The sequence below is a fragment of the Thamnophis sirtalis genome, unplaced genomic scaffold (assembly GCF_051295495.1).
Source record: "Thamnophis sirtalis isolate CommonGarterSnake01/CBP01778 unplaced genomic scaffold, rThaSir2_p1.2 scaffold_14, whole genome shotgun sequence".
NCBI lineage: Eukaryota > Metazoa > Chordata > Lepidosauria > Squamata > Natricidae > Thamnophis > Thamnophis sirtalis.
The window spans coordinates 3,482,852-3,495,446 of record NW_028261394.1 but is presented as its reverse complement, the minus strand read 5'-3'; the positions used below and the strand labels follow the sequence as shown (position 1 = coordinate 3,495,446).

Sequence of the window (12,595 nt, the reverse complement as noted above, 5' to 3'; positions counted from 1 at the left end):
CGCTTTGAAAGCAAGCCGATTCAAGTTAAGGTAAGGGTTAGGGTTAGGGTTAGGGTCAGGTTAAGGGTTAGGGTTAGGTTTAGGGTTAGGTTAAGGGTTAGCGTTAGGTTTAGGGTTAGGTTAAGGGTTAGCGTTAGGTTTAGGGTTAGGTTAAGGGTTAGGGTTAGGGTTAGGTTAAGGGTTAGGTTTAGGGTTAGGTTAAGGGTTAGGTTTAAGGTTAGGTTTAGGGTTAGGTTTAGGGGGGTTAGGTTTAGGTTTAGAGGTTAATTTTAGCTTTAGCGTTCACAGCGTGCTTTTTTCGTCGCGCTGTGATGACGTCAGGTACGCGGTTTCGTCGAGCGCGCTTTAGTCGAACGCGGTTTTGTGGTGGAACCAAAAAAACAAAACACTTTATATACCCTTCTTTTGTTGACACAGGCCATTCCGCCCCTCGGTGACCTCCGTCGTACGTCTCCACAACGTCTTCCACGCCGTCCAGCAGATAGTGGTCAACGGGGACACGCTGAGCTCAGAGATCAGTTTGCTGGGAGGGAACATCAAAGGAAGCTTTGTCCACTCCGTGAAAATCAACTCCACGGCGGGGAAAGCTGGCCTCCGGGAAGGCTACCAACTGCTTCTGGTGAGGCGTCCATATTTCCTAGCCATCCCTGCAAGCATCCCCAAGGATGGTCCGTCCACATTTCTTTGAAGTGATGAATGAGTGAAGTCTTCTTATTTTCCTTCCTCGCTTGCTGTAACCGAGCTCTACGTTGCCCAGGGCAGAGTCTCCAACTTTCGAAAAAAAACACCTTTTCAGGAAGGTTCATATTGGAGGCATCAGCTGTCCCTTCATCCTGTGCCCCTTCGAGGGCGAGGGGAAAAAAAATATCTATATAACAAATCACATTATGCTGTTGTTGAAGACCAGGGGTGGGTGGAGGTGTTGGCTGTGTAATTTAGTAAGTGGAATGAATTGCCAGGAGGGAGAATAAAGCTCTCTTCCTTATCACCAGGTGGAAGGCTGCATCCGAGGAGAACATATGAGCGTTCCCCTGGATACTTGCACCAAGGAGGAAATTCACTGGACAATTCAGAGATGTAGTGGGCCAGTTACGTTGCACTGCAAACCAAATCATGAAGGTGAGAGATACCACCCTTTGAAACCTACGGGCGAGAAGGTCTATTTATCTTTAGGATCTGGGAGGCGGATAAAAGGACAGGAGGATTGATCTTTGGAAGCCAGAATAATCCATTATACATTGTTAAAAAAAAAAACCTGAGTTCCTGTTTATTTTCATGATCACCCCTAAAAGTTGGAGCTGCAGAGCTGGTAGTAGAGACGGTTTCAGTGGTGGGTTTCAAAAATTTTTTAGAACCTACTCTGTGGGTGTGGCCTCCTTTGTGGGAGTGGCTTGCTGGCCATGTGACCTGGTGGGAGTGGTTTGCCACCCATGTGTTTTGTTTTCTTTCTTTCTTTCTTTCTTTCTTTCTTTCTTTCTTTCTTTCTTTCTTTCTTTCTCTCTCTCTCTCTCTCTCTCTCTCTCTCTCTCTCTCTCTCTCTCTCTCTCTTTCCTTCCTTTTGCCTCCTTTGTGGGAGTGCTTGCCGGCCATGTGTTTTCTTTCTTTCTTTCTCTTTCTCTCTCTCTCTCTGTCTCTCTCTCTCCTTCCTTTTGTCTCTCTGTCCCTTTTTCCTTTTTTTCTTTCATCTTTCTCACTTTTTCTTTCTTTTTTTCTTTTTTTCTTTATTTCTTTCTTCCTTTCTTTCTCTTTCTGTGTGTGTGTGTGTGTGTGTGTGTGTGTGTCAGTGGTGGGTTTCAAAATTTTATGGAACCTCTTCTGTAGGTGTGGCCTGCTTTCTGGGTCCACTGGTGGAACCTCTTCTAACCGGTTCGGTAGATTTGACGAACCCGTTCTACCAAACTGGTGAGAACTGGTAGGAACCCAACTCTGGATGGTTTCTACAGTTGAAATCTCTGCCCCCAATTCGCAATTGTGTAATGGGAAATTTGATGTTTCCTAGAACTAAGGAGACATTTTCTGACAGTGAGGACAATTAAGCAGTGGAACAGAAGTTGCCTCCAGAAGTTGTGGGTGCTCCATCACCGGAGGTTTTCAAGAAGAGATTTGGGCAACTATTTGTCTGAAATGGAATGGGATCTCCTGCTTGAGCAAGGGGTTGGACTAGAAGACCTCCAAAGTCCCTTCCAGCTCTGTTAGTCTGGTGTTGAGTTGACAAGATGGATGGGCACAATTGTACCTGTGGAACAATCGCAGTAGGGATTCAGTCAGTGTTTCTCAAACTTGGTGATTTTAAGATGGGTGAAGCTTCTACCCAACGAGGGAGGACCAAAGCAGCTTCTTCATTTCATGGAACTGGTTGTGGTTGTGTCCTTTCCGATCTAGGTTATCAGAAGCTGCTTTCAGAAATGGAAGAAGGTCTGATCACCTCTGGCGACTCCTTCTACATCCGGCTGAATCTCAGCATCTCCAGCCACCTGGACTGCTGCTCCCTCTCCGTGAAGTGTGATGAGATCTTGCACGTCCTTGACACCATGTACCAGGGGAAGTGTGAGTGGTTTTGTGCCAGAGTCCATCCCGTCACCAACAAAGATGAAGAAACTGGGACAGTCCCCAATTACAGCAGGTGGGTACCCCCTCCTGAGCACAAGGGAAGGGGTGAAATCCAGCAGGTTCTGGAGAACTGGTAGCAGAAATTTTGAGTTGTTCTGAGAACCAGTAGCAGAAATTTTGAGTTGTTTGGAGAACCAGTAGCAGAAAATTTGAGTTGTTCAGAGAACCAGTAGCAGAAATTTTGAGTTATTCGGAGAACCGGTAGCAGAAAAATTGACTTATTCAGAGAATCGGTAGCAGAAATTTTGAGTTTTTCGGAGAACCGGTAGCAGAAAAATTGACTTGTTCAGAGAACGGGTAGCAGAAATTTTGAGTTGTTCGGAGAACCGGTAGCAGAAAATTTGACTTGTTCAGAGAACCAGTAGCAGAAATTTTGAGTTGTTGGGAGAACCGGCAGCAGAAAATTTGACTTGTTCAGAGAACCAGTAGCAGAAATTTTGAGTTGTTGGGAGAACCGGCAGCAGAAAATTTGACTTGTTCAGAGAACCAGTAGCAGAAATTTTGAGTTGTTGGGAGAACCGGCAGCAGAAAATTTGACTTGTTCAGAGAACCAGTAGCAGAAATTTTGACTTGTTCAGAGAACCAGTAGCAGAAATTTTGAGTTATTCGGAGAACCGGTAGCAGAAAATTTGACTTGTTCAGAGAACTGGTAGCAGAAATTTTGAGTTGTTCAGAGAACCGGTAGCAGAAATTTTGAGTTGTTTGGAGAACCAGTAGCAGAAATTTTGAGTTGTTTGGAGAACTGGTAGCAGAAATTTTGAGTTGTTTGGAGAACCGGTAGCAGAAATTTTGAGTTGTTTGGAGAACCAGTAGCAGAAATTTTGAGTTGTTTGGAGAACCGGTAGCGGAAAATTTGAATTGTTCAGAGAACCGGTAGCAGAAATTTTGAATTGTTCAGAGAATAATTCAAATGCCACCTCTGGCTGGCCGCAGAGTGGAGTGAGAATGGAGATTTTGAAGTATTCTTCCCCTGCTGTGCCCACCAAGCCACGCCCACCAAGCCATGCCCACAGAACTGGTAGTAAAAAACCTTAAATGTCACCACTGGAGCAGGGGATGTAAATGGGATACGGGCAGTGGTGGGATTTCAAATCCTTTTCTACTGGTTCTATGGGAGAGCACTGTGGGTGCAGTACTCAAAGAGCGCCCTCGGTATCAGTGGTAGTGAGTTGAGCTGTTTTTTAAACTGCCACATGATTCCGCTTTGCCATGGGAATCAGCTAAGCTAAAAAAACAAGATAATATAGGGCAGGGAATGACAGGGGGAGGAGGGTAGGGCTAGCCAGAGGTGGCATTTGCTGGTTCTCTGAACCACTCAAAATTTCTGCTACCGGTTCGAGAGAACCGGTCCGAACCGGCTGAATACCACCTCTGGATACAGGCTCAAAACTCAAGATACTGGTAGCATCCATGATGAAATATCATGGGAAGCTGGGGTGCTGAAAGCTCAAGCATCATCCTCTGTGTGGCAAGTCTGTCTCATGCCCCTGGGGCATTCTTCAGATGCCAACGAGATGAGGCTGAAGCCAAGCCTTGTGCAGGAGATGTGACCCACATAGAAAAAGGGGAGTTTCAGTTTTTGGACCTACCTGGGGATACAGTACCTCTGTGGCAATGAGGTTCTTCTTACATACTTCTTAAGGTACTCCAAGAGTTCAAATTCGGGTCAAATATTGTCCATCCCATGACATTGTAGATAGGCAAGGACTTCTTGGCTTCAATGGAGCTTGGTCCAAATTGCTTGACCATCCCACGGGAGCAAAAAAGAGGGCCCGGCTAAGGATTGGTCAGGCTGGAAGCCTTCCTTAGCACCACTTCTGATCCTTCCCAACTCTTCTTTGCAGAGCCCAGCAGCTTCTCCTAGTAAAACTCCAGCGACTCATGAACAAAGGAAGCAAAGAAGATATAGACAGTGTCCATGGGCTATCACGAGTAAGTTCTCCTTTGGCTTGGGATAATTGTCCTCTTCACCCATCCCTCCTCCATCCCTTTGTGAGCAGTTTTAGGCAGTTTTGCCTCTTGGGTAATTCCCATCCATTCTAGAAGAGGTGCTCTGTCTACATCCATTATGGGTGGTTGACGTCGTCAAGTCAACCTTCCCCATCTTGAGGGACTCCAAGCACGGTGGGCCTCTCTTCTCAACATTCCTGCTTCTACATCCCATAAATTTGTTTTGGCTTTATGGGATTCTGACCTACATTATTATTATTGTTGTTTCTTCTTTTTCTTCTTCTTCTTCTTCTTCTTCTTCTTCTTCTTCTTCTTCTTCTTCTTCTTCTTCTTCTTCTTCTTCTTTCTCCTTCTCCTTCTTCTTCCTCTTCCTCTTCTTCCTCCTCCTCCTTCTGTTTCTCCCTCTTTTTTCTTGTTCTTCTTATTGTTGTTGTTGTTGTTCTTCTTCTTCTCCTTCTCCTTCTCCTTCCTCTTCCTCTTCCTCTTCTTCCTCCTCCTCCTTCTGTTCCTCCTCTTTTTTCTTGTTCTTGTTCTTCTTGTTCTTGTTCTTCTTCTTCTTCTTCCTCTTCCTCTTCTTCCTCCTCCTCCTTCTGTTCCTTCTCTTTCTTCTTCTTCTTCTTCTTTCTTCTTCTTCTTCTTCTTCTTCTCCTTCTCCTTCTCCTTCTCCTTCTCCTTCTCCTTCTCCTTCTCCTCCTCCTCCTCCTCCCTTCTTTCATTTCTTTTTTCTTCCTTCTTCCTTCTCTCTGTTGCTGCACTCTTAGACTACGCTGCAACCAGACGAAGCTGCATCTCCCAGTGAATCCAAAACCAGCCCTCGTCTCTCCAGAGCCAGCTTCCTTTTGGGCCAGATCTTGCAGGTAACAACAACAATCAGGGGCCACAGAGTCAAATTAAAAGAGAAGGTCCAGCTTTCTGATCGCTATTCCTTACTAGGGAGACCAGACCAGGGGTGGGCTTCAAACGTTTCAGCAACGGATTCTCTGCCTGGTTGCTGGGTGGCCGTGACCATAGTGGGTGTGGCCTAGCCAGCCTCCTGCACCACAGGGGGAGGAGTTTTCACCTTCCTCAGGTTCCGGAGGTTTTCCTAAAGCCTCTGGGAGGGTGAAGTCTGCCTCCCCCGGGCTCCGGAGGCCTTTCGGGGGGCCTGTTTTCCCCCTCCCTGAGCCACTGCGCGGGCCTTGCAGTTACCTCGCATCCAAAATGAACAACATGAAGACTCCTGGGAGGGGTGGGGTGGGAGGGTGGGGAGAGGCGGGCAGGGGAAGGGGGAATGGAGGGAGGGGCTGGGAGGGGAGGGGAGGAGCAGGGGAGGGGCAGTGGGGAGGGACAGGTGGGGCCAGCCAGGGGTGGGATTTGAAGGTTCTCCGAATCGACCATAACATTAGCTACAGGTTCTCCCGAACCTGGGCGAACCTGTAGCAGCTTTCCCCCCCCCCTGGGGCAGGCAGGATACACCACTTTGAATCCCCACTTGTCCCAACCTGAATCTCCACTTCCAGTTTGTCAGCAGGTCCGAGAACAAATACAAGCGCATGAATAGCAACGAGCGGGTGCGCATCGTCACTTCGAAAGACAACCGGGTCAAATCGGAAGTGCATCCGGTGACCAAGGCTCTCCTGGAAAGATTTGAAGGTACAGTCGGGCGTCGTGGGGAGAGGGGGGGCATGAAATGGAGGGGACCTCTTTTAGCAATAGCAATAGCAGTTAGACTTATATACCGCTTCATAGGGCTTTCAGCCCTCTCTAAGCGGTTTACAGAGTCAGCATATATCGCCCCCAACAACAATCTGGGTCCTCATTTCACCCACCTCGGAAGGATGGAAGGCTGAGTCAACCTTGAGCCGGTGAGATTAGAACCGCTGAACTGCAGAACTGCAGTCAGCTGAAGTGGCCTGCAGTACTGCACTCTAACCACTGCGCCACCTCGGCTCTATAGCTAGTAGGTAGTAGAGTGTTTACTGCCAGATGCCTTTCCTGTTGCCAATGAGGAGTTATATTCAGCAGATGGATTCTCAACATGCCCAGAGGGAGAAATATCTGCCTCTACCTAGGATTGAACTCACAGCCTCCTGGTTGTGAGGCAAGAGCTCTGCCTCTAGGCCATCGTGCCGCTGCTCCTTAACACCTTGAACTGGCCTGGAATCGTTCCAGCAAGGTGGTCAAAGGGGTTTTCTAACCAGGTTGTCACCTCCACCTCCGGTTCTCATTTGATGAGATTTCAGCCACTCATTCCAGGATGGTTTTACATCTTCTCCCTCCAGAGTTTGATTCCGTGACTGAGATCAACAAGAGCTTCAGCCTGATCCCGTACAGCTTGGTGAAAGCCACCCACTGCGACTGCCGGCGCCCCGTCCTCTTCGGCCCCACGATGCTGGCCAAGGCCCTGATCCAGAAAGTTCTCAACTCAGGAGGAGCCCTAGAGTTCAATTTATGCAAACCAGGTAATCCCCGGAGTCCTTGTCTAAAGCCACTGCCTTCTTCTAACTCAACGTTCCTCAAAACGTAAGATGTGTGAACTTCAACTCCCAGAATTGCCCAGGACTCAGAAGTTTCTTCTTTCTATTTTTCATTTTGCTTCTTTTTGCTTTTTCTTGCTTTCCCTCCTTTTTTCTTCCTTTCTTCCTTTTTTCTTTCCTTCCTTCCTTTCCTTCTTCCTTTCTTCCTTCTTTCCTTCCTTCCCTCCTTCCTCCCTTCCTTCCTTCCTTTCTTTCTTCCTTCCTTTCTTCCTTCCTTCCTTTCTTTCTTCCTTCTTTTCCTCCTTTTCTTCCTTCCTTCCTTCCTTTCCTCCTTCCTTTCTTCCTTCCTTCTTTTCTTCCTTCTTTTCTTCCTTCCTTCCTTTCTTTCTTTCTTTCTTCCTGTCTTCCTTCTTTCCTTCCTTCCTTTCTTCCTTCCTTCCTTCTTTTCTTCCTTCCTTCTTTTCTTCCTTCCTTCCTTCCTTCCTTCCTTTCTTTCTTTCTTCCTTTCTTCCTTCTTTCCTTCCTTCCCTCCTTCCTCCCTTCCTTCCTTCCTTTCTTTCTTCCTTCCTTTCTTCCTTCCTTCCTTTCTTTCTTCCTTCCTTTCTTCCTTCCTTCCTTTCTTTCTTCCTTCTATGCTTCCTTCCTTTCTTCCTTCCTTTGTTCCTTCCTTCCTTTCCTCCTTTTCTCCTTTCTTTCCTTCTTCCTTTCTTCCTTTCTTCCTTTCCTTTCTTCCTTTCTTCCTTTCTTCTTACCTTCCTTCCTTCCTTCTTTCCTTCCTTCCAGTGGAATTAAGAGGAAACGTCCTAACAGTGAAGACAATTAACCAGTGGAACGGAAGTTGCCTTCAGAAGTTGTGGGGGCTCCATCATTGAAGGCTTTCAAGAGGAAACTGGACAGCCACTTATCTAAAATAGTGTAGAGTCTCCTGCTTGGGCAGGGGGTTGGACTAGAAGACCTCCAAGGTCCCTTCCAGCTCTATTCTCATTGATTGATTGATTGGTTGATTGTTTGATGATTGATTGATTGATATCGTCTAGGTTCTCCTGCTTGAGCAGGGGGTTGGACCACGAAACTCTATTCTCATGGATGAATTGATTGGTCAAAAAGGTCTGGGCTCTCTTGCTTGAGCAGGGGGTTGGACTTGAAGACCTCCAAGGTCCCTTCCAGCTCTATTCTGACCGATTAATCATGGTTAAGTCATCAACTGATCTAAGGAAGACATTGAGGGATGTGTTTTGCGTGATTATGTCTCCTGAAAGGAGACATAAATACAGTCTTAATACGGGGAGCGAGCTTTGGGAAGCACCCATTATCTCACTCATATATATTTATTTTTTTCCTAAAAGCCCCTAAAACTCATTTCTGCCTGCTGCTAAAAAGAGGCTGCTGAAAACCAACGAGGTTTTCTTTTTGTTTTTGTTTTGCTCTGATCCAATTCCTGGGTGATTACCGCCATTTGTACATCCGTGGTTTATCCAGCCCCTCGCAGGCCTTGTACGCCTCTTGCTTGAAACGCTGCCTTTGCAAAGAATCTTGACACCAGAACCCGGGCTGGCAATTACATCAGATGTGGCTCCTTCCTCTTCTCAAGCTGTCCCGGCGTAGCTTGTTCCTCGAAAGAGGTCAGGCTTAAGTTCACCGGATTTAAAATGCTCCAGGATAAACACCTTCTCTCCACCAGCGAAAATGCTCCAGGATAAACACCTTCTCTCCACCAGCGAAGGACTGCCGCTGGCGGAGGCAAGGATAATAAGGGCCGCCATCCTTTGTCTCATGTTTTGTTGACGGGGTTTCATTCATGCCGCTTGTGGCTGGCCCTGCCCTCCCCCCCCCCCCACGCCTCTGCCCCACGTTCTTGCAGGGAGCCCTCCGGCTTCGAAACCAGAGGTAGTATTCAGCCGGTACTGACCAGTTCTGGCAAACTGTCCTGGGGTCTGCCTCCTCTTACCCGTGTCATTTGTTTCCCTCGCCTAAACTGACAGCAAAGAGCACTGATGTTGTTACATAGACAGGTAATGAAATGTCTGCAAAAAAAAATAAGCTCAGAGAACACAAAGGATTCCACGGTTCCTCTTCCTTCTCCTCTTCCCCTCTCACATGCCCTTCTAGCACTGATGATGTTACCTAGTTGGGTAATGAAACGTCTGCAAGAAAACTAGCAAGCTCAGAGAGCACAAAAGACCTGGCAATACTACTACTACTACTACTATTATTATTGTTGTTGTTGTTATTATTATTATTATTATTATTATTATTATTATTATTATTATTAATATCCTCCTCCTCCTCCTCCAATCTCACTCCCTTCTAGCGCTGATGATGTTACCTAGTTGGATAATGAAATGTCTGCAATAAATCAACCAAGCTCAGAGAGCACAAAAGACCCAACAATACTCCTATTATTCTTCCTCCTCCTCCTCCTCCTCCTCCTCCTCCTCCTCCTCCTCCAATCTCACTCCCTTCTAGCACTGATGATGTTACCTAGTTGAGTAATGAAACGTCTGCAATAAATCAACCAAGCTCAGAGAGCACAAAAGATCCAACAATACTCCTATTCTTCTTCTTCCTCCTCCTCCTCCTCCTCCTCCTCCTCCTCCTCCTCCTCCTCCTCCTCCTCCTCCTCCAATCTCACTCCCTTCTAGCACTGATGATGTTACCTAGTTGGATAATGAAATGTCTGCAATAAATCAACCAAGCTCAGAGAGCACAAAAGACCTGACAATACTCCTATTCTTCTTCTTCTTCTTCTTCTTCTTCTTCTTCTTCTTCTTCTTCTTCTTCTTCTTCTTCTTCTTCTTCTTCTTCCTCCTCCTCCTCCTCCTCCTCCTCCTCCTCCTCCCCCTCCTCTTCCAATCTCACTCCCTTCTAGCACTGATGATGTTCTCTAGTTGAGTAATGAAACATCGGCAAGAAAACAAGAAAGCTCAGAGGGCACCAAGGACCCCTCATTTCAATCGGGAGCTACGAATATTCTCTTTCGTTGGTTTCCCTCATTCTATAAACGCTTTACTTTGGGGTGTATATGGTCCTATTTTCTTTTTTCCTGGCGAAGTACATTTTTAGAAATGATTTCAAAGATTTGGCCTTGTAGCGTTTTGGCTCCCCGATGCTCCAAGGACCAACCTTTTGAGATTTTTTTTTTTTTCCAAAATTAAGTTCAGCTGCCCGTGGGAATGGTCTCAGGGTGACCCATAATTTGCACCTCTTGTGGATTTTATTTTTCTTTTCGCAGAAAAAAGAAGAATTTTTGACTGATGGTTTTAATGATTAGACAGGATCGATTACAAAAAGGAGAGAGTTATGACATAATTTGAGAGAGAGAGAGAGGTTAGGATATAATCGTGCTTATAACTGTTGTGGAGAATATTGGAAGCTGCTTGTTTATATCTTCCTCTTTGTTCTCTTTTCCATTTTTTTTAAAATTGCACTTGAAGCTTTTCCTGCTATTTCTCTCTTTTTTTGCACTTTCTGTGTTCCAATTTGGCTTGCATTAGGTCTTATTATTATTCTTAAAACTGTTAACAAAATATAGGCAATGAGGGGACTTGGTGGCTCAGGGGCTAAGATGCTGAGCTTGTCGATTAGAAAGGTCGGCAATTTGGTAGTTCAAATCCCTAGCGCCGCATAACGGAGGGAGCTCCCGTGACTTATCCCAGCTTCTGCCAACCTGGCAGTTGAAAAGCACGTAAAAAATGCAAGTAGAAAAATAGGATCCACCTTTGGTGGGAAGAGAACAGCGTTCCGTGCGGCTTCGGCATTGAGTCATGCCAGCCACATGACCATGGAGATGTCGCTGGCTCTTCGGCTTTGAAACAGAGATGAGCACCGCCCCCTAGAGTCGGGAACGACTAGCACATATATGCCAGGGCAACCTTTACCTTTTAGGCAGTGCTAGATAGATGACGGAGAGAGAGAGAGACAGAGACAGAGACAGAAAGAGAGACAGACAGACAGACAGAGGGAGAGAAACAGAGAGAGAGAAAAAAAAAGAGAGAGAGAGACAGGCAGAGACAGAGACAGAAAGAGAGAGAGAGAGAGAGAGGGAGAGAAAGAGAGAGAGAAGAAAAAAAGAGAGAGGGAGAGAGAGAGAGAGAGAGAGAGAGGGAGAGAGAGAGAGAGAGAGAGAGAGAGAGAGAGAGAGGGAGAGAAATAAATATGGATGGCCAGGCAGACAGAGATCTCTGGTCTTGCAAAATCTCCTTTAGCAATACACACAGTCCTCGGCTCACAAGAGTTCATTTAGTGGCCATTCAAAGTTACAGCAGCACTGAAAAAAAGTGACTTATGACCATTTTTTCACCCTTACGACCATTGCAGCCTCCCCTCGTCCAAATTCAGACGCTTGGCAACTGACTCACGTTTACGACGGCTGCAGCGTCCCCGGGGGCCACGCGATCCCCCTTTTGCGACCTTTTGACCAGCAACAAAGTCAATGGGGGAAGCCAGATTCACTTAACAACCGTGTGACTCACTTAACAATTGCACTGATTCACTTAACGGCGGTGGCCAAAGAAACCAGGCAAAACTCAGGCGAAGCTCGGTTAACAAATGTCTCACTTCGCAGACAGGCATTTGGGGGCTCAATGGCGGTCGTAAGTCGAGGGCTAGCTGTCTTAACTCCGGAGCGTCCATTCCGTTGGATGGCTGTTTGCTCTCACACCCAAAGGCATCCCATGTGCCAGTTCTCTTTCACCTTTTCTTTTTTCCCTTCCTTCTCTCCCAGATATTATAACCAAGGAAGAATTCTTCAGGAGACACTCCATGGAGACCATCATCTATTCGCGGGAGAAAAACCCGCACACCTACGAATGTATTTTCCCAGCAAATATTGAGGCCGTCGCTGCCAAGGTGGGTTTGCCAATCCTTTTTTGCGAGGTAACACAATATGCGCAGTTGGCGCATAAAAATGGAAGGGAAGAGCGTTTATTCCTCCCGCATGTTTCTTGGTTTGTTTTTTCCCTCCTTTTGCCTGGTGCAAAAATCATCATGGGCCACGTGGTGTAATCTGTGAACGACAATCAGAGGCTGCATCTTGCCTTCTTCCCGTAATCTTGTCAAAGTGTGTGTGTGTGTGTGTGTGTTCCACCTGCCCATCACAACAAGGGAGCGAACACAGTTGCAAAGTATTTCTCTGCTCCTTTTGCGTTGCTCCAGACGTCTTAGCTGGAGGGATGCAGAGGTGGGTTCCTACCAGTTCGCACCTATTTGGTAGAACCGGTTCGTCAAATCTACCGAACCGGTTAGAAGAGGTTCCACCAGTGGACCCAGAAAGCAGGCCACACCTACAGAAGAGGTTCCAACAATTTTTTGAAACCCACCACTGCCCCCCACACACACCACACACACACACACACACACACAGAGAGAGAGAGAGAGAGAGAGAGACTGACACAGAGAAAGAGAAAGAAAGGAAGAAAGAAAGAAAGAAAGAAAAAAGAAAAAAGGGACAGAAAGAGAAAAGGAAGGGAAGAGAGAGAGAGAGAGAGAGAGACTGACACAGAGAGAGAAAGAAAGGAAGAAATAAAGAAAGAAAGAAAAAAGAAAAAGGGTGAGAGAGAGATGAAAGAAAAAAAGAAAAA

The 12,595-nt window shown here is 46.4% G+C and overlaps 1 protein-coding gene across 1 annotated transcript in view; it reads left to right on the top strand.

The window, feature by feature from the left end:
• The window catches only part of CARD11 (caspase recruitment domain family member 11), a gene marked incomplete at its 3' end in the record, with an annotated part of 55,562 nt that extends 43,698 nt beyond the window's left edge, over nt 1-11,864 (top strand). Inside the window, 8 exon segments of the mRNA XM_087728927.1 lie at nt 418-619; nt 993-1,119; nt 2,383-2,623; nt 4,455-4,542; nt 5,322-5,417; nt 6,060-6,192; nt 6,822-7,001; nt 11,740-11,864. Of these exon segments, the coding sequence (XP_087585053.1) occupies nt 418-619; nt 993-1,119; nt 2,383-2,623; nt 4,455-4,542; nt 5,322-5,417; nt 6,060-6,192; nt 6,822-7,001; nt 11,740-11,864 (1,192 nt within the window).
• Nucleotides 11,865-12,595: the final 731 nt, after the last annotated feature.